This window comes from Hordeum vulgare, chromosome 6H (assembly GCF_904849725.1).
Source record: "Hordeum vulgare subsp. vulgare chromosome 6H, MorexV3_pseudomolecules_assembly, whole genome shotgun sequence".
NCBI classification, from domain to species: Eukaryota; Viridiplantae; Streptophyta; class Magnoliopsida; order Poales; family Poaceae; genus Hordeum; species Hordeum vulgare.
In genome coordinates this window covers 518,710,184-518,731,317 of record NC_058523.1, presented here as the reverse complement: position 1 = coordinate 518,731,317, position 21,134 = coordinate 518,710,184, and the positions used below count along the sequence as shown (strand labels likewise).

The window sequence follows — 21,134 nt, the reverse complement described above, 5'->3', positions numbered from 1 at the left end:
AGGTTTGGTTTGTGGTTTCGGTGGGTGGTGTATTTCCTCACTGATGAATTACTCTTGAAAGCTCTAAGGAATTTGGGTTGCTCTTATGACAAGTGTCAGTTTTGAACGGAGCAGCCAACCAGCTAGTGGTTGTGGGGGGTGGCTATTTATAGCCTGGGAGCATGCCGACATGATTTGACACTAATGCCCTTAAATAATATGACCGTTGGAGTGAATAAGACCAGTGACTTGGCGTGGTTATCGAAACGGTCGGGACCCTCAACTGTGAGAGTCCTCATGTCACTCATATTCCTCACTTGAGGCTTTTGGTAGGATTTGGCTTGGGTTGAGCATCATGAGGAAATCCATTCCATAGTGTTACTTTGACCCCCTTTAACAGTACGGTGTTCCTATTCATCAAATGCGAAGAAAGTAAAACAGAAAACGTAAATCTTCACGCTTCAATTTCTTCAGAATGATTTTCTTCAGGAACCACCGATCTTCTTAATATCAATATCTTCATGAGGAATATCAATTTCATCGCAGATTCCTCGCGATTCATTTCTTCAGCTTCAGACCAAATTCTTCAACTGAAGACATATATTTTTAGGGGTCGATATTCTTCAAATATCTCAAACTCCTCAATGACTTACAGATCCTGTGTACACTTATAAACACATTAGATACTTAACCTATAAGTCTTCAAACCACCAAAATCACTAAGGGGCACTAGATGCACTTATAATCTCCCCCTTTTTGGTGGTTGATGACAATTAGGTTAAGTCTTCAACAGGGATAAAAAATATGAAGTGTAAATACTCATCTGAGGAATTTGAAAACAAGATTCACAGAGACTCCCCCTGAAGATGTGCATACCTTGAGGATTCTGCTTTTATAGCAGATGCACATTGATGATTTATATCATGGAGATCTCCCCCTGAATCTTGTAAATCATGCATACATATAACATATCATATGAAGAAAATGAAGATGCATGATGGCAAATGGTATCTAACGAATTCCAGCATGCGTGCATTAAAAACTTGAGGAATAAGCATGCGAAGAAAAACGTTCAAAAACGTCAGAGTACCATCGGGCTTAAGTTACAACTCCCAACGCCTATCCTTGGAAATAGCTACTTTGCCAAGTCCCAATACCTTGCTTTTACCTTTGTCAGCATATGTGATTTGCTTCAGAGGTGATGGAGTTAGTGGCATATTCATCAGTAAGCTTTTATCACCAGTCATGTGATGTGTGCAGCCACTATCGAGAACTCACTCAGTATTTTTGGGTTTGTCATACTGCAGATGAATTAGTACAGCTTACCATCTCATATGCTTCAGATTTGAAGAATATGATACTAATTTCATCAGATCAGTAATTTCATCATAACAGAAATGTAAGGACGTGTAAAATATTTCTATTTCATCAATCATTAGCTTGCGTCCTATCAAGCATTTCTTCAGGTCTCCAGCAAATTCTTCATATGATGATTTTCATATGGAGACTTGTCCTGCAGAAGTGATTAGTTTGATTTCTTCACCACCCACATCTGAAGAGGTGGCAAAGCGTTCATCATCCTGCGAGCACCATATGAGAAAGGTGGCATTGAAGCTAATGCACTTCTCTGAACAGTAGGGGGATTAAAGTACTCATATGAATATGCAGAGAATTGGTTTGAGGATTTATGAACATAATGATTTGAGGAGTAACGCTCATATTCATATTCCTTATAGTTTCCCTGCATGTTAGACGCATAAGCACGGGTACGAGCATAGTTACGAGCATAGTCTTGACCAGTTGAGGACTTTGATCCTCTTGAAGATTTTGGTCCTCTTGAGGAATTTGATCTGGGGTTCAGATTCTTCAGTGGTGGTGTCATGAGGACATTCACCTGAAGATTTTCAAGACAGCTTTTGGGAACCCAGATTTTCCTCAGAGGAGGGCCATTCCTGCAGTTAGTTCCAACATATCGAGCAAATACTTCACCAGATTGATTTTTGAACAGTTCATAGTTGAAATCAAATGATTCATCTGAGGAATAGGATAATTCACATGAGAAGCCAGTTAGATTAGATGGATCAAAAGGAGGCCCAGTAGCAGCAACCCATGAGTTTTTGGGATACTGCTCAGGTTTCCAATAAGATCCATCAGCATTTAGTTTCCTCTCAAAGGCAATTCCTTCTTTCCTCGGGTTCCCGTTCAAGATCTGCTTTTTGAGCACATCACAAAGGATTTGATGTCCTTTGAGGCTTTTGTACATGCCTGTCAAGTACAATTCCTTCAACCCTGCATTTTCATCAGTGACATTTGTGTTTTCCTCAAGTGAGGAAATAGACACAACAGGTGCAGTTGAAGAATTTGTAGTAATGGTAGCATTTGAAGATTCTGGTGAAGAATCAGCAGTTTCGCGTTCAATGCATTTAAGACATGGAGGAATAAATTCAACTTGACTTGCGCTGATCTGTTGAGCTAGTAATGAATCATTTTCCATACGAAGATCATCATGAGACATCCTCAGCTTCTCAAGATCAAGCTTCCTTTGAAGAAATTCGTAGGAAAGCTTCTCATGATCAGTGAGGAGTGTATCATAACGATCCTGAAGATTATCAAATCTAGACTGAAGAATTTTCATGTCATCAGTGAGAATTTGTGTAAGATTCATTTCATCATTCAACAGATCATCACTTTTGTCTAGCAGTTTCTGAAGCTTTTCCAGAGCAGTTTGTTGTTTAGTGGCAATAATGGCAAGTTTACTGTAACTGGGTTTCTTATAATCATTAGGTTCACAGTCAGTTGAATCAGAGGAGGAGGCATTATTTGATACCTTTGAACCTTTTGCCATGAAGCAATAGGTTGGAGCGATGTCATCAACATAGTCATCAGTATGGATGGTGCAATCATTTTCTTCAAGATTGAAGATTGACTTGCTGACGAAAGTGGTTGCTAGTGCAAGACTAGCCTGTCCTGATTATGAGTCTTCATCAGAACCCTCTTCTTCATCACATTCCTCTGATTCTGCCTCGGAGTCCATTTCCTTGCCAATAAGTGCCCGAGCCTTTTTGAAACTGGTTTTCTTGTGCGATGAGGGCTTTGAAGATGATGATTTTGAAGATTTCTTCTTCTTCTTCAAGTCATCATAACTGTCATCCTTGTATTTCTTCTTCTTTGATTCCTTTCCCCAGCGGGGACAATCAGCAATGCAATGACCCGATTTCTTGCACTTGTGACAGCTTCGTTTCTTGTAATCCCCAGATGCAGATTCTGATTTCCTCATATCTCTTCTTGATGATTTACCGAACTGGCCTCGTCGTGTAAATCTCTGGAATTTCCTCACAAGCATTGCAAGCTCCTGACCAAATTCTTCAGGGTCACAACTGCTGTCATCTGTGTCTTCTTCTTTAGATGAGGAAATTGCTCTTGCCTTCAGTGCACGTGGTCTGGAATAGCTTTGTCCATATAGATATCTCTTTTCTTCTAGCTGGAATTCATGAGTATTTAGCCTTTCGAGGATATCAGCTGGATCTAGCATCTTGTAGTCTGGTCTTTCTTGAATCATCAGAACTAGAGTGTCAATGAAGAATCTAAGGATCTCAGCAGTTTTCTTCACAACTTCGTGATCAGTGATGTCTCGAGCTCCCAGTGCTTGCAGTTCATTTGATATGTCAGTGAGGCGATCAAAGGTGTCTTGGCAGCTTTCATTGTCATGTCTCTTGAAGCGATTGAAGAGATTGCGAAGAATATCAACACGAGAGTCACGTTGGGTTGATACTCCTTCATTTACCTTGCACAGTCTCTCCCAGATCAGTGTTGCAGAGCCTAAGGCACTTACTCTTCCAAACTGGCCAGGGCTCAGATGACCACAGATGATGTTCTTCGCTTGAGAATCGAGTTGCTTGAATTTCTTCACATCAGCTGCAGTGACACTGGCAGAAATGATGGGGACACCATTTTCCACAATATACCAGAGATCATTGTCAATAGCTTGTAGATGCATTTGCATTTTGTTCTTCCAGAAGGGAAAGTTCTTTCCCTCGTAGGTAGGACATGCTGCAGTCACCTTAAACATGCCTGCAGTCGACATAACTAAAACTCCAGGTGGTTAAATCAAAATCACACAGAACAAGGGAGTACCTTGCTCTGATACCAATTGAAAGTGCGTTATATCGACTAGAGGGGGGGGGGGTGAATAGGAGATTTTTAGAATTTCATCGCTGAGGAAATTCCTTTTGAGGAAATTCCTCACTGATGACTAACTTACAGCGGAAACAGTTACGGATCAGACGTGCAAACTTTCACAATAGTAGTATTACAGAGTGAAGAATGTGAAAAACGGATTGCACAGTAAGCAGGCACGCAGAATACATATGATGATTAACTCAAGTGAAGAATTTGGGGTTGAGGAAATTCAGAGAAAGTCTTCAGCAAATTCTTCAAACAGTCACGGTGAAAGTCATCAACACATAATACAGAGAAGATAAAGAGTTGAGGAATTAGAACCCGATTCTTGGTGAAGACTGTTGTTGATGACCCAGTTCCAACTGTTGTGACAGTTGTACATCTGGTTTGGAGCGGCTTGGTATTGAAACCAAAGGACACCTAGTCCCGGGACACACAGCCCCTACCGTATTCTCCTTGAGCTAAGGACACACAGTCCTCGCCCAACACTCGTGGTAAGTCTTCAGGGCAGACTTCCAAACCCTCACAAACTCGGTCACCCGGCGATCCACAATTGACTGCTGGATTGCTCTAGACCATGACGCCTAACCGTCTGGAGGATGCACAGTCCTCAAAGGTAAAAGGCTTCGGTCCCACACAAGAACAACTTCTTCAGTGATGCTCAATCACTAGGTTTGGTTTGTGGTTTCGGTGGGTGGTGTATTTCCTCACTGATGAATTACTCTTGAAAGCTCTAAGGAATTTGGGTTGCTCTTATGACAAGTGTCAGTTTTGAACGGAGCAGCCAACCAGCTAGTGGTTGTGGGGGGTGGCTATTTATAGCCTGGGAGCATGCCGACATGATTTGACACTAATGCCCTTAAATAATATGACCGTTGGAGTGAATAAGACCAGTGACTTGGCGTGGTTATCGAAACGGTCGGGACCCTCAACTGTGAGAGTCCTCATGTCACTCATATTCCTCACTTGAGGCTTTTGGTAGGATTTGGCTTGGGTTGAGCATCATGAGGAAATCCATTCCATAGTGTTACTTTGACCCCCTTTAACAGTACGGTGTTCCTATTCATCAAATGCGAAGAAAGTAAAACAGAAAACGTAAATCTTCACGCTTCAATTTCTTCAGAATGATTTTCTTCAGGAACCACCGATCTTCTTAATATCAATATCTTCATGAGGAATATCAATTTCATCGCAGATTCCTCGCGATTCATTTCTTCAGCTTCAGACCAAATTCTTCAACTGAAGACATATATTTTTAGGGGTCGATATTCTTCAAATATCTCAAACTCCTCAATGACTTACAGATCCTGTGTACACTTATAAACACATTAGATACTTAACCTATAAGTCTTCAAACCACCAAAATCACTAAGGGGCACTAGATGCACTTATAATCTCCCCCTTTTTGGTGGTTGATGACAATTAGGTTAAGTCTTCAACAGGGATAAAAAATATGAAGTGTAAATACTCATCTGAGGAATTTGAAAACAAGATTCACAGAGACTCCCCCTGAAGATGTGCATACCTTGAGGATTCTGCTTTTATAGCAGATGCACATTGATGATTTATATCATGGAGATCTCCCCCTGAATCTTGTAAATCATGCATACATATAACATATCATATGAAGAAAATGAAGATGTATGATGGCAAATGGTATCTAACGAATTCCAGCATGCGTGCATTAAAAACTTGAGGAATAAGCATGCGAAGAAAAACGTTCAAAAACGTCAGAGTACCATCGGGCTTAAGTTACAACTCCCAACGCCTATCCTTGGAAATAGCTACTTTGCCAAGTCCCAATACCTTGCTTTTACCTTTGTCAGCATATGTGATTTGCTTCAGAGGTGATGGAGTTAGTGGCATATTCATCAGTAAGCTTTTATCACCAGTCATGTGATGTGTGCAGCCACTATCGAGAACTCACTCAGTATTTTTGGGTTTGTCATCCTGCAGATGAATTAGTACAGCTTACCATCTCATATGCTTCAGATTTGAAGAATATGATACTAATTTCATCAGATCAGTAATTTCATCATAACAGAAATGTAAGGACGTGTAAAATATTTCTATTTCATCAATCATTAGCTTGTGTCCTATCAAGCATTTCTTCAGGTCTCCAGCAAATTCTTCAGATGATGATTTTCATATGGAGACTTGTCCTGCAGAAGTGATTAGTTTGATTTCTTCACCACCCACATCTGAAGAGGTGGCAAAGCGTTCATCATCCTGCGAGCACCATATGAGAAAGGTGGCATTGAAGCTAATGCACTTCTCTGAACAGTAGGGGGATTAAAGTACTCATATGAATATGCAGAGAATTGGTTTGAGGATTTATGAACATAATGATTTGAGGAGTAACGCTCATATTCATATTCCTTATAGTTTCCCTGCATGTTAGACGCATAAGCACGGGTACGAGCATAGTTACGAGCATAGTCTTGACCAGTTGAGGACTTTGATCCTCTTGAAGATTTTGGTCCTCTTGAGGAATTTGATCTGGGGTTCAGATTCTTCAGTGGTGGTGTCATGAGGACATTCACCTGAAGATTTTCAAGACAGCTTTTGGGAACCCAGATTTTCCTCAGAGGAGGGCCATTCCTGCAGTTAGTTCCAACATATCGAGCAAATACTTCACCAGATTGATTTTTGAACAGTTCATAGTTGAAATCAAATGATTCATCTGAGGAATAGGATAATTCACATGAGAAGCCAGTTAGATTAGATGGATCAAAAGGAGGCCCAGTAGCAGCAACCCATGAGTTTTTGGGATACTGCTCAGGTTTCCAATAAGATCCATCAGCATTTAGTTTCCTCTCAAAGGCAATTCCTTCTTTCCTCGGGTTCCCGTTCAAGATCTGCTTTTTGAGCACATCACAAAGGATTTGATGTCCTTTGAGGCTTTTGTACATGCCTGTCAAGTACAATTCCTTCAACCCTGCATTTTCATCAGTGACATTTGTGTTTTCCTCAAGTGAGGAAATAGACACAACAGGTGCAGTTGAAGAATTTGTAGTAATGGTAGCATTTGAAGATTCTGGTGAAGAATCAGCAGTTTCGCGTTCAATGCATTTAAGACATGGAGGAATAAATTCAACTTGACTTGCGCTGATCTTTTGAGCTAGTAATGAATCATTTTCCATACGAAGATCATCATGAGACATCCTCAGCTTCTCAAGATCAAGCTTCCTTTGAAGAAATTCGTAGGAAAGCTTCTCATGATCAGTGAGGAGTGTATCATAACGATCCTGAAGCTTCTCATGATCAGTGAGGAGTGTATCATAACGATCCTGAAGATTATCAAATCAAGCCTCCTCGCCCACCAAACCAGCCATGGTGTCATTGCGAACCGTATGAATATTGCATGTGATACCGAGTTCAACATGGAGAAAATCCATTTCTTCGCGTTCGGATACCTGCGAGCCATTTTTAGGGGTAAATCAAACTTTATTCATCAAAGTCCACATAGTGTGGGATACAGATCGAGTCGCGAGGTTGATCAAACCAGGCGTGGCGTCCCGGACCTAACGTAAGTGAATATTTGATAAAAATATGTGCTTCCAAGTTGGTAACATGTCCTTCGAAAACAAAATTACATCTGGATAAATCTGCCTCTAGTCTAATCTCATTGATGATAGCACCATAAGTCGAAATACCCTTTTGCCGCTCGTTGTGTCAAACTGTCGGGGCTTCGCACAGACGAGCGATCGTGAAGTGATGCAATGGGCCGGCCCATTTAAGCCTTCCAACACATCCGGTTCTAAGTCTTTTTTGTGGTTTTGGTAAACTTCTAGAAGGTTCTATGAACCGTTTTTTTTTCGTTTGTCCGTATTTTTTTTCATTTTTTCCATATCTTTAATTTTTCCAAGTTTATTTTTTAACAAATGTTCAAACTTTTAAAATTTGTTCATTTTTTAAAACTATTCAAATTTTATCAAAATTTTAAAAATGTCTACGGTTTTAAAATTTGTTCATAATTTGAAAAATGTTTATAGTTTCAAAATTTGTTCATAGCTCGAAAAATATTCACAAATTTATAAATTTTTATCATGAATTTAAAATTTGTTCGGAATTTGAAAAATGTTCGCGGTTTCAAAATTTGTTCATAACTCCAAAAATGTTAATAATTAATAATTTTGTTCATGAATTTTTTTTTCCGTGTTTCGAAATTTTTGCGCAATTATAAGTACATTCATAATTTTATTATTTTGTTCACAAATTTGAAATATGTTCATGTTTTAAAATTTGTTCACAATTCGAAAAATGTTTGAGGTTTCAAAATATGTTTGCGGATTGAAAAAATAGTCACAATTATATAGTTTTGTTCATGAATTTGAAATTTATTCATATTTCAAAATTTCTTCACAATTTAAAAATGTTTACGGTTTCAAAATTTGTTCATAATTTGAAAAATGTTCGCAATTTTATAATTTTGTTCACGAATTTGAAATTTGTTCGCAATTCAAAAAAAGTTCGGGATATCAAAAAAATTTCACAATTCAAAAAGTGAAATATTATAATTTTGTTTGCTAATTGCAAAAAATAAGAAATTTAAAATTTGTTTTCTTATTTTCAAAAAATGCTTGAATATTGAAAAAAGTGTTCACGTTTTTCAACATAATTTTAGTAATTTGAAAAAATGTTCGTCTTTCTGAGAAATGTTCGCGCCTTGGAAACAATGTTTCCTATTATCAAAAAATATTCAGATGTTTGAAAAAATATTCGCAGAAATCAAAAAGTGTTCAACGTTTTTGAAAAAAGGTTCGTATATTTGAAAAAATATTCGGATATGTCGTTGTAACTATTTCTGAAGCATTCGCGGTGCCAATTAGTCACTAACAGGCATCAATTTAATCTGGCATATTTGGCAATTGAGAACTGATATGGTGCATGGAAAAATTGTACCATCGATGGATGCTAGTGTTGACTTCCTGGACAACTATTTAAGATCATTATCACATGCTAGAAATTTCAGTATTGAAGAGATTATAAAAGGGAAGATGCTTCTGCAATTTATTCAGCCGGAAGCGCACTGCACAGGTGGTGCAGTTCCTGTCCCTCGGCCACGGCCTCCAACTGGATGTTTAGCCCTGTTTATAGATGGATCGTTCTCACCGCTTGATGGTTCAGCAGCAACAGGTATGATCTTATGCAATGAAGTTGGGGCTGGGCCACAATTTCATTTGCGTCTCGAGAGGAGGAGGACGGGGACTCTGGGCCCATGTCCGCCGGTCAATCCCGGGCCGGAGACGCCGATCGAGACCAAAATTACGGCCAGGTCCAGCTCGCACGCGACGCAAGGCAAAGAAGAAGATCTGGATTCTGGAGATATTTCCCGGTCCGGTGGGCTCCAGAAGCCGACGCTTTTGTCCCGGCCCTACGGATAAGCCTCTCCCTCCGGTTTCGCTTCCGCGCCTCTCCCTCCCCCTCGCTTGTGCTGTGCTCCTCGTAGCCTCTGCCTTCCTTCTTCGATCGATTCCCCACCACCACGCGCAAACCAACCACGCCACCCGTCGGAAACCCCTCCCTCAGCCCCGAAGGCCGAAGCTCAGCAAGACCGATCGATGCCGCTGCTCGCGCCGGGCCCGCGCGTGCTCCACTGCGCCGCGCCGCGGGACCCGACGCCCCACCCGTCCTCGGCGGCCGCGTGCTCCACCGTCGGCGGCGCCGCGCGGTGCCTGGGGGTTTCGCGGGGCGGCGGCGGCGGTCGCGGGGCCAGGAGAGGAGGAGGAAGATGGGTGAGGGCGGAGGCGGCCTACTTCTGGGACGCGTCGGTGCCGGTGGAGATGGGCGAGATCCACAGCATGGAGGCCCTCGACGCCGCGCTCGCCTCCTCCGTCGACCACAACCAGCCCATCATCATCGACTGGTACGGCACCCTATAGCCTGCCAATGCAGCTGCAGACCGCAGCGCGGCTTGAGAGTTGAGACGCAACAATTTCGCGCCGCTGCTCTGTTTTTCAACCCGCATGTACTCCTCTTGTTGCTCTGGTCCTCGAATCAGATGCTGAGGCTCTAGCGTGTTCTTCCCAGGATGGCCAGCTGGTGCCGGAAATGCATCTACCTCAAGCCCAAGCTGGAGAAGATAGCAGGAGAATTCCCAGGGTTGGTCTGAATCCTTGAAACCATTTCATTACCGAATTGATGAAATTTCATGATTCTTCATATTGGGGTTACTACTGATGTTTGGGATCCACAGCAATCAATCGTCCTCGAATGGGCAGGAGTAATTTTGTTGATTCTCTGACTAGACAGCACATCTCGTTTCTTCGCAGAGTCAGGTTTTACTTTGTGGATGTCAATAAAGTTCCACAGGCCGTGGTGAAAAGAGGCAACATAAGTGTAAGTCGGCAGGTTTTATCTCGGTCTTAGTCACTTCAGTTAAAGTTGAAATTTTTGAGTACCGTACTGATTAGTCGATTCTAATACCATCTGATCTGACTAGCTTATTTTAAATCTGTCATTGCTCCCATCTGTCTCTCTGCATCTACCTTCAGAAAATGCCTACTATTCAGGTAACTCGTATTTGTTTTTTGAACTTCTGCTTTATGGCTGAAATTCTGAATTTCTTGTGACGATGCTTTTCATCCATTTCCAGTTATGGAAGGATGGAGAATGGAAGGAGGAAGTCATTGGAGGCCATAAGGCGTGGCTGGTGATGGATGAGGTTAGAGAAATGATCCAGAAGTACAAGTGACTGATTACATATACTACTGTATATAGAGATTTGAGATGATCTCCTAGGACACTGTAAACTCACCAATGGAGTTGTATATTTCTGCTCATCAATGCAGGAGTACTACATTGAACACTTCAGTTTTGCGTTGATATAATTGGTGTACTGACCAGAGGTTATAATATTTAGAAATGGAACAAGAATCAAGAACCGTACTCCCAACTAGTACTAACGGGATACAAATTCTGAAGGACTGGACAATTCGCGGTCACAAATAAGAGAAGAGAAATTGCAAAGAATCAAACAATTCATGGTCCCAATACAAATCAAACAATTCATCCTCCCCATTCAAGTCAATGAACATATGTACAAGACCCCGTCTAAATGCAGCTCACATGAAAGTTTAACAAATAAGTACAATTCTCAGATCTGAAACGCACGGCAGTTCAGAATCACCAAGCTATAGCTACCCATGAACTGAGCAACCGCTCCAACCTCGGAGCTGCTCAGTCCTCTTTGCGGCTGCCCCAGCGGCGCGACGACCAGGAAGAAGGCGAGGGCGAGTTGTCGTCGGTGCCGACGGGGACGTCGGAGAGCGGCGCCAGGACGCGGCGCACGCTCATGGACCGGAAGCTGAGGGAGCGGAGCCCCTTGTCCTTGGAGAAGACGTCGGAGGAGTTGCTGAGGATGAGGTACACCAGCCCCTGCACCAGCAGGAACACGACCACCTTGGCCAGCACGTCCCGGAGCTCCGGCGAGATGAGGGCCTCCTCCATCATCGTCACCGGCGGCGAGAGATGGATCGCCGGATCAATCAAGTCAACCAAAGAGGCCGGCAAACGAGTTGCGTACGGGGGTCACTTGTGGGCGGCAGATGATGAGGCTGCGACTGCGACTGTGACTGTGTGTCGACGATTCGATCTCGACGGTGGCCTTTGCCTGCTCGGCTCGGCTGCTCCTTATATAGAGCCTTTGCGTGTGGCATGTGCGATGGCGAGGCGTGATTATCTTTTCTCTCACGGTCGTGTACGCAGACGCAAGCGGTGAAGTGTTGTGGGTTTCGGGGGCGTTGGCCGCGTTGCTTTGCCGGGAAGGCGAGGGTGGCGGAGCTGGCTGCCGTGGAACGAGTCTTTGGCTTCACGCTTTCGTTCTTGGCCATTTTTGGATGGGATCTTGATCTTTGGTGCATGGTGTCGTCGTGTCAACATCTTTGCGTCGTAGGGACGTAGGATCGGCTTGACTTGCTAGACATGTGTCGTGTGCCGAGGCTGCTAAGCGTTGCCTTTTTCTTTTTCTTTCGAGGTGGCTGCTAAGCGTGCTTGGACGGCTTGGCTGATTAGGTTGGTTGTAATGGGTAGTATCATATAACACTATGATGCATATGATACTAACCTATGATATCACATCCGTAATGAATAGTACGAAGTATCATATGTTAGTATCATAGAGTACTTCATTTATTACTATGCAAGACACATAGTAGTACATCATTTAATATGATACGGTATCATGATATGATACTCAACCCTATCTTTATTTATTTAATTCGAGTTAATTGCAAAAGACTACCACAATTCGGGCCGTATTCATAAGTTGGTGTCATCTTTTAATTTTTTTACAAATACGTATCAAGATACATGCCGTATTTTGCAGATCCTGTATTTCTACGTATAGATGTTCTTTCTGACATACATGGCCCACCGGTCAGCCTCTTAAAGAAAAAACCGCCCCGGACCGCTGCGGTTGGGGGAAAACCGGCTCTATCCATCTCTCCTTCCCCTCGGATCGGCTAAGCCCGCTCGCAGTCGCATCTGTTTCCCAACCCTACTCCCTCTCCTCTATCCCAGCCATGGTGGCGGCGGCCCCTGGAAGCATAGTTCGTGGTGGCGGCGATGGCGGGCACATCATTTCGAGCGGTGCTTTAAGAGGAGTAGCTTTCGGTGGCGGCGATGACGACAGCGACTCTTATTCGTCCTATGACGAGAGCTCCTGCCATTTCTCCGAGCCTGCTGTGTCCAAGGCGGGGATGTTGAGGATAGCACAGATTTGGGTGGCGAATCCAAACACAAGCCATCATTGGACGTCTGGAATCGGCGGCGTTGAGTAAGTTTTCTTCATAAATTTATAGTATTGGGGATTTAATGAAATGGAGATTTATGATTAGGTTCCCAGTCCAGTTTCTGAATATGCCCAAAATCTGTTAGCTCTTGTGATGGTTAATGTGCAATCTAGAGACATTGAGTAATGATATGTTGAATACTGTTTTCGTTTTCACAGAGACAGTGAAGTGATATCTCCTGCTGCTGTCTCCTGCTGCTAAGAATATAGTCCAGAAGAATCACAACAACGACTGTCTCCTGCTGCTAAGTAAATAAAATGAACCATATAAAATGAACCAAAATTATTAGCTAAGTAAAAATTATTAGCTGATAGCACCATAAGGCACTGTATCCAGCACCATAAAGCACTGTATATTAACCATATTCACTGACAAGTGCAAATATTTTTGAATTTTATATTAATGGTGATTAGGAATAGGAATTTAGTGTTAGATTTAATTAGGTCCAGTTGATGTTTCTCAAATTTAGGGTTACATTTGTGTGATGTGATGTTAATTTATCACTGACAAGTGTCATATTTTTAAAATTTATAATAATGGGGATTAGGGTGTTAGATTTAATTAGTTCCAGTTCTAGTTTGTGAAATTTAGTGTTACATTGCTGTCATGTGATGTAAATTTATCACTGACAAGTGCCATATTTTCTGAAATTATAGTTTATATCCAGAAATTTGGGATGTTGCCATTCATTTTCAAGATCTGGATAGTTTAGAGTTGAAACTGTGCAGTGATGATGTTGTCCTTCCTAGTGTGGTAACACTGATGGAGACACAAGGCTATGGAAGCACTGACTCAGTGTATTTTGATAAAGGCATATGAGTTGATGGTTTGGAGAAAATAGATAGCAATGCTAAGTTGCAACAACTAAAGAGGCAACACAAGGATGCCAAGTTGCTCAATTTGTCTGTGTATAGGGGGAGTGCACCTGCCTTTGAAGATGTGCTTGTGACACAAGAGAGCCAAAATGTGGTTGGAAGACAAGATAGCATAAATGAGGAGAGAGAGAAGAAGGGCAAGCTGAAGCTTAAACAAGTAGTGGAAGAAGATAATACTGATGCATCTTCATTTGATTCAGAGGGTCCAATAGATATTGAACATGATCCTTACTTCATGGGGGAGTATAGGCCAAAAGCAAATGTGGGAAGAGGGCTTACATTAGAAGAATTTGAACATGAAGAAACAAATGATGATGAAACAGACAGTAGTGGACTTGATGATGAAGTGCTACCAGAGGTCTTACATCATTACGATGGTGAAACAGATGTGGAAGATTTATTTGAGCTGGATAAGGAGGATCAAGTTGTTCAAGAAGGGGAACACATTAGTGAACCTGCAATAAAGAGGAGGAAACTACCATTGGGTAGAGGACCCACAAGCAGGTCACATTCCAGTGCCATACAAATATATGAACCAGATTTTAAACCCTCATCAGATGAAGAAGAGAAAGGTTTCCTTGAGGAAAGTGATGACGATGGGCTTGAGCCAGCTAGTTTTGTACCACCTAAAGGAAGAAAGAGCAGGGCAAAGAAACAACCACCTAGGAAATGGTATGATGAAAATAGGGAAGAGCCACATAATTAACTATGTCTGAAAATGTGTTTCAGAGATCAACACCAAGTTAGGGACGCTTTGTTGAGCTTGCACATCAGTCAGAGTAGGTCTTTTCAGTATCACAGGAATTCAGATAAAAGAATAATTGTGGAATGTATAACAAAGAAGATATGCAAATTCTTTATGGTGGCAGCAGTTACAAAAGGAGAGAAAACATTTGCAATAAAGAAAATGAGATTGCAACACACTTGCCCTACTACTATAGATAAGAGTAGGGTCACTGCAAAGTGTCTTGCAAAGACATATGAGCCATTGTTTAGATCTGATCTCAATACTAGCATTCAGACCATGATTGACAACTGCCAAGAGAAGTATGGTGTAGAAGTTCCAAAGGCAATGGCATATAGGGCAAAAAATCAAGCCGTTGAGAATATTCTAGGAGAGCACAAGAAGCAATATAGCAGGCTTAGAGACTACGCTTAGACTGTGATGGATACAAACCCTGGTAGTAGGGTTATAGTTACAACAGTAACTCCAACACCTACTGCAAAAATTCCACATCCTGGGCCAAGGTCTCATGCAATGTTCTTCTGCCTCAATGGAGCAAGGGAGGGTTTTCTCCAGGGATGGAGACCCTTCATTGGTTAGTTCAAATTTATATAATTATTATGTTATTTTAGTTGTGAATTTGCTATTATAGTGACAATTGTGTGTTGCAATATATTAGGTGTTGATGGATGTTTTGTAAAGCTATGCACTGGTGCCCAAATCCTTGCTGCCACTGGTAGAGATGGGAATAATAATATATATCCTCTGGCATTTGCTATTGTTGGACAAGAGGATACACAAAGTTGGTGTTGGTTTCTCCACCAACTGAAGATCTGCCTAGGAGGAGAAACTGGACAGTTTGGTCCATACACAATCATGTCTGATAGACAAAAGGTAATACTGAATTCTAGCTTAGAATTGTAGTTATGAATTGTAGCTATGAATTATAGCTTACAATTGTATCTTAGAATTGTATCTTAGAATTCTAGCTTATAGTTGTGTCATGTGTGAACAGGGGCTACTGAATGCAGTGAATCAAGTTTTTCCTAACTCCCACCAAAGATTTTGCCTTAGACACTTGTATGCAAATTTCCAGAATGTTGGGTTTAGGGGGGAAGATCTTAAGAAGTACATGGATAATGCCAGTTATGCTTATAATGAACACAAGTTTGAACTTGCAATGGATCATATGAAAAAAGAGAGTGAAAAGGCTTGGAAGTGGCTTAGTGAGATACCTAAAAAAACCTGGGCTAGGCATGCATTTGACACAAACTGCAAGACAGATTTGGTTGTTAACAATCTGTCTGAGGTGTTTAACAAGTACATCCTTGATGTTAGGAAAAAACCAATTAGGACAATGTGTGATGGTATTAAAGATAAGATGATGATGAGGTGGCATAGGAATAGAGAGAGTGGGAAGGCAGCTAGATGGGGAATCACACCTCATTATAGTGAAAAGCTAGAGGCATAAAAGGAAAGGGCCAGATTCTTCAAACCCATTCAAGCTGGTGTCAATTTGTGGCAAGTGAGTAGTGGACAACATACACATGTTGTTAATTTGGAGCTTCACACATGTAGTTGCAGAAAGTGGGACATTACTGGCATACCATGTAACCATGCAATCTCTGCAATTAACAAGGCAAAAAGGTTTCCAGAGGATTTTGTGTGCAACTTCTTCAGAAAACCTTTGTATGTGGCAGCATATGAACCAATGATTTACCCTGTTCCTGGTGAACATAACTGGACAAAAACTACAGGGCCAGACATAGACCCCCCTGAATTTAAAATTAAGAAAGGCAGAAAGAAAGAGAAGAGGGCAAAGGGAAGATTTGAAGTGCCCAAGCCTAAGGATACCTCAAGATTGGGTACAATAACATGTAGCAATTGTGGACTCCAAGGTCACAGATACACAAGCCGCAACAAAAACTTGAAACCAGAATTGCTTTTGAGGAAAAACAAACATGTGGTAACACTTTTCTTTACTTTGTTTGTTCTTATATTTATATTTTGCACTTGACATATATATTCAATGATTTGTTTCCCTCTTTCTTTCTTTCTTTAATAGGCACTTGCAAGAAATGCACCTGCACCTGCACTTGTAACAACTGCTCTTGTTCCTGCTGGAAGAGGTACTGGTGCTACTGCTGGAAGAGGTGCTACTGCTGGTAGAGGTGCTGGAAGAGGAGCTGGTGCTACTGCTGGAAGAGGTGTTGCTGCTGGTAGAGGTGCTGGAAGAGGTGCTGGAAGAGGAGGTTTCTCAGCCCCAAGATGGGCTGCTAGTGCTTCTACTTCTGGCAATACTGGATGGGCTAGTTACTTCAATGCTAGTGGTAATATATGAGCTAGGTGACAGTAAGGCTAGTGCTAAAACTAGGTGACAATAATTGTCTGTTTGAGAACTACTTTGTCTGTTTGAGAACTATTTTGTCTGTCATGTATGAGGTGTTTGAGAACTAGGTGAGTTTTGTGGTGTTTGATGAAGTGCTACTAGAGGTAATATATGAGCTAGTGCTGCTATGAGAACTATTTTGTCTGTTTGAGGTGTTTGGAATTTAAGTTAAATGCTGCTGAAATTTTGCTTGTGTGCTGCTGCAATTTTGATTGTGTGCTGCTGAAATTTTGATTGTGTGCTGCTGAAATTTTGATTGTGTGATGTTGTGATGCTCTGCTGCTGGATATATCAAATTATACCAAATTTTCATTGGATATATATACTGAAATTAACTCAATTATACTCCAACATAACAACATGACCCTATCCAAGCAATGTTTCAGTATATATACTGAAAATTTACTCAAATATGAATGGATAAAAATTAACTCAAAATTCAGAAGCAACAACAACATAACCCATTCATTCAGCAGCTGGTTCCAACATAACAAATAACTGGTTCCAACATAACAAATAACTGGTTCCAACATAAGTCAAACATAAGTCATAAAGGAACAACAACATAAATCAAACAACAACATGACTCATTCATTCATCTTATCACTTCATCTTTTCATTGAGCAGCTGGTTCCAACTTGAACTGCTAGCAACTTCTTGAGCGAGCTTTTCATTTGAAAGTGTCATACAAGCAAGTTCATTCTTCAACTTGGTCACTTCATCACTGATTTCTGCTTCTGAATTGGCTAGGACCTCGTGTACTTGACTGATCTGCAACTGCATTTTCCTCCTCTCTTCAGTAAGCCTCTCCTTTTCTTTCAAATGGTTGCACTTCAAATTTTTGATCATTTTCCCTTGAGCTCTTGAAAGGTTCTGAAGAATGACATACTTCTCATTCAACTTCTGGTTCTCTCCCTCTTTCCTTGCTATCTCTGCCTTCTGCTCTTCAAATTCTTTTTTTGTACTCACTGACCACATACAAATGCTCTTTTGTCCTAGTTTCTTGGGCCTGAAAAGGGTGTCCACATGTTTAGCTAGTTCCTGAAATTTATCTTCAAGACTCTTCTTCTCACATGTCAAAGTCTGAATTGTCAGTGCACTATTCAGATTGTCACTCCTCCTGTAAGCTTTGGCATCTTCATACATTTGCCAAAGCTTCAATAGGGCATGCTGCATTGGTATAGGCCAATATGGATAAACCCATTCAACAAATCCACATTTATCAGCTCCCTGTAAATTAAACAATACACAAAGCATAATATGTTGGGGAACATCGCATGGGAAACAAAAATTTTCCTACGCGCACGAAGACCTATCATGGTGATGTCCATCTACGAGAGGGGATGAGTGATCTACGTACCCTCGTAGACCGTACAGCAGAAGCGTTAGAGAACGCGGTTGATGTAGTGGAACGTCCTCACGTCCCTCGATCCGCCCCGCGAACAATCCCGCGATCAGTCCCACGATCTAGTACCGAACGGACGGCATCTCCACGTTCAGCACACGTAAAGCTCGACGATGATCTCGGCCTTCTTGATCCAGCAAGAGAGACAGAGAGGTAGAAGAGTTATCCGGCAGCGTGACGGCGCTCCGGAGGTTGGTGATGACCTTGTCTCAGCAGGGCTCCGCCCGAGCTCCGCAGAAACGCGATCTAGAGGAAAAACCGTGGAGGTATGTGGTCGGGCTGCCGTGGAAAAGTCGTCTCAAATCAGCCCTAAAACCTCCGTATATATAGGTGGGAGGGAGGGGACCTTGCCTTGGGGCTCAAGGAGCCCCAAGGGGGTCGGCCGAGTCCAAGGGGGAGGACTCTCCCCCCCCCCCCAAACCGAGTTGGACTTGGTTTGGTGGGAGGGAGTCCCCCTTCCTTCCCACCTCCTCCTTTTTTTTCTTTTTCACTTGATTTTCTTCTCCTTGGCGCATAGAGCCTTTTGGGCTGTCCCACCAGCCCACTAAGGGCTGGTGTGTCACCCCCAAGGCGTATGGGCTTCCCCGGGGGTGGGTTGCCCCCCCGGTGAACTCCCGGAACCCATTCGTCATTCCCGGTACATTCCCGGTAACTCCGAAAACCTTCCGGTAATCAAATGAGGTCATCCTATATATCAATCTTCGTTTCCGGACCATTCCGGAAACCCTCGTGACGTCCGTGATCTCATCCGGGACTCCGAACAACATTCGGTAACCAACCATATAACTCAAATACGCATAAAGCAACGTCGAACCTTAAGTGTGCAGACCCTGCGGGTTCGAGAACTATGTAGACATGACCCGAGAGACTTCTCGGTCAATATCCAATAGAGGGACCTGGATGCCCATATTGGATCCTACATATTCTACGAAGATCTTATCATTTGAACCTCAGTGCCAAGGATTCATATAATCCCGTATGTCATTCCCTTTGTCCTTCGGTATGTTACTTACCCGAGATTCGATCGTCAGTATCCGTATACCTATTTCAATCTCGTTTACCGGCAAGTCTCTTTACTCGTTCCGTAATACAAGATCCCGCAACTTACACTAAGTTACATTGCTTGCAAGGCTTGTGTGTGATGTTGTATTACCGAGTGGGTCCCGAGATACCTCCCCGTCACACGGAGTGACAAATCCCAGTCTTGATCCATACTAACTCAACTAACACCTTTGGAGATACCTGTAGAGCACCTTTATAGTCACCCAGTTACGTTGTGACGTTTGATACACACAAAGCATTCCTCCGGTGTCAGTGAGTTATATGATCTCATTGTCATAGGAATAAATACTTGACACGCAGAAAACAGTAGCAACAAAATGACACGATCAACATGCTACGTCTATCAGTTTGGGTCTATTCCATCACATGATTCTCCTAATGATGTGATCCCGTTATCAAGTGACAACACTTGCCTATGGCCAGGAAACCTTGACCATCTTTGATCAACGAGCTAGTCAACTAGAGGCTTATTAGGGACAGTGTTTTGTCTATGTATCCACACAAGTATTGTGTTTCCAATCAATACAATTATAGCATGGATAATAAACGATTATCATGAACTAAGAAATATAATAATAACTAATTTATTATTGCCTCTAGGGCATATTTCCAACATAATAAGCATAGCATATTTAACTTTCATCAAGGTGATAAATAGAACTGTGCAATAGTTACCTGCTCAGCACATGCCAAGAACCTCCTGCCAGTGCTGGTTCCTTCAAAAGCTACGAATCTTTCTGTTGCTTTGCCGTGCTTCCGACAGAAAACCATAAGATCCAACTCAAGCCCTCTGTAATCCTCATCTTCAATGCTATCAGGAATCTAAAGCAAGAAAAAATCATGACTAAGAAACCATACTAAAACCCTAACCCCTACCAAACTACAACAATAATCAAATCACCAAATCCTAACCAGGCTACCAAACTACAACATAATTCACCAAATCACCAAACCTAACTAAAATCCTAAGCAACCTAAAACCCTAAACCCTAAACCAGACTAGAACCCTAACCCCTACCAAATTACAACAATAATCACCAAATCCCCAAACCTAAGTAAAACCTTAACCCCAACACTAAATCCCCAAATGTAGCAGCCTACCCTAATCCTAACCAGACTAGAACCCTAACCCGTACCAGACTATAACCCTAATCCACAAATCCCCAAACCAGACTACAACCCTAACCCCAAAACAAAAAATCCCCAAATGCATCCGGATAGAACCCTAACCCTAGCTGGAAGCACTCACCTCGTACTTCTCGTCGTCCTCACTGTTTTCGCAGAGCATCTGAGAGTAATCCTGGCTATTGTCGTTGGTGCTTTCATCCTCATACTCCATGGCGGGGTGGAGCTCGGTTGCCGGCGGCGAAGAAGAGCCGGAGAGGAGTAGAGGGAGTCGGGCTGGGAACAGAGTGCGAGCGGGTTGCCCCCAGCCGAAGAAGAACAGAGGGCGAGCGACATAGAGCCGGTTTTCCCCCAGCCGTAGCGGTCCGGGGCGGTTTTTTCTTTAAGAGGCTGGCCGGTGGGCCATGTATGTCAGAAAAGGAATCTATACGTACAAATACAAGATTTGCAACATACGGCCTGTATCTTGATACGTATTTGCAAATAAAATGAAAGATGTCACCAACTTATGAATACGGTCCGAATTATGGCACTCTCTTGCAATTAACTCATTTAATTCTATGTCACCTTATTGAGATTGTCTAGTTGGCATGCATGATAC

The 21,134-nt window shown here is 42.2% G+C and overlaps 2 protein-coding genes and 1 pseudogene across 3 annotated transcripts; 2 read left to right on the top strand and 1 right to left on the bottom strand.

Moving 5' to 3' along the window:
* Window positions 1–9,567: 9,567 nt before the first annotated feature.
* LOC123404288 (thioredoxin-like 3-1, chloroplastic) lies at window positions 9,568–10,986 on the top strand. Of its 2 annotated transcripts, none has more exons than XM_045098213.1 (5): window positions 9,568–10,027; window positions 10,192–10,263; window positions 10,440–10,500; window positions 10,656–10,673; window positions 10,757–10,986. In XM_045098213.1, the coding sequence occupies exons 1-5, from the start codon at window positions 9,723–9,725 to the stop codon at window positions 10,853–10,855; spliced, it is 555 nt and encodes a 184-aa protein (XP_044954148.1). In that variant the 5' UTR covers window positions 9,568–9,722; the 3' UTR covers window positions 10,856–10,986. The 2 variants fall into 2 exon arrangements, with proteins under 2 accessions (XP_044954148.1, XP_044954147.1); XM_045098212.1 differs by having other exon boundaries at window positions 9,570–10,027; window positions 10,434–10,500.
* Window positions 10,987–11,154: 168 nt separating this feature from the next.
* On the bottom strand, window positions 11,155–11,883 carry LOC123404289. Its single transcript, XM_045098214.1, has one exon. It carries the CDS (start codon window positions 11,611–11,613, stop codon window positions 11,341–11,343), a length of 273 nt encoding a protein of 90 aa, XP_044954149.1. The 5' UTR covers window positions 11,614–11,883; the 3' UTR covers window positions 11,155–11,340.
* Window positions 11,884–12,683: 800 nt separating this feature from the next.
* Window positions 12,684–16,893, top strand: LOC123405730 (annotated as a pseudogene).
* The last annotated feature ends 4,241 nt before the right edge of the window (window positions 16,894–21,134 follow it).

What these genes read in the sequence shown, in the direction of transcription:
- LOC123404288 (XM_045098212.1), top strand. Translation starts at nt 9,723, where the DNA reads ATGCCGCTGCTCGCGCCGGGCCCGCGCGTGCTCCACTGCGCCGCGCCG. An exon ending in CAGCCCATCATCATCGACTG is followed by an intron (nt 10,028 to 10,191) that starts GTACGGCACCCT and finishes TGTTCTTCCCAG; the next exon opens with GATGGCCAGCTGGTGCCGGA. An exon ending in ATAGCAGGAGAATTCCCAGG is followed by an intron (nt 10,264 to 10,433) that starts GTTGGTCTGAAT and finishes GTTTCTTCGCAG; the next exon opens with AGTCAGGTTTTACTTTGTGG.
- LOC123404289 (XM_045098214.1), bottom strand. Translation starts at nt 11,613, where the DNA reads ATGATGGAGGAGGCCCTCATCTCGCCGGAGCTCCGGGACGTGCTGGCC.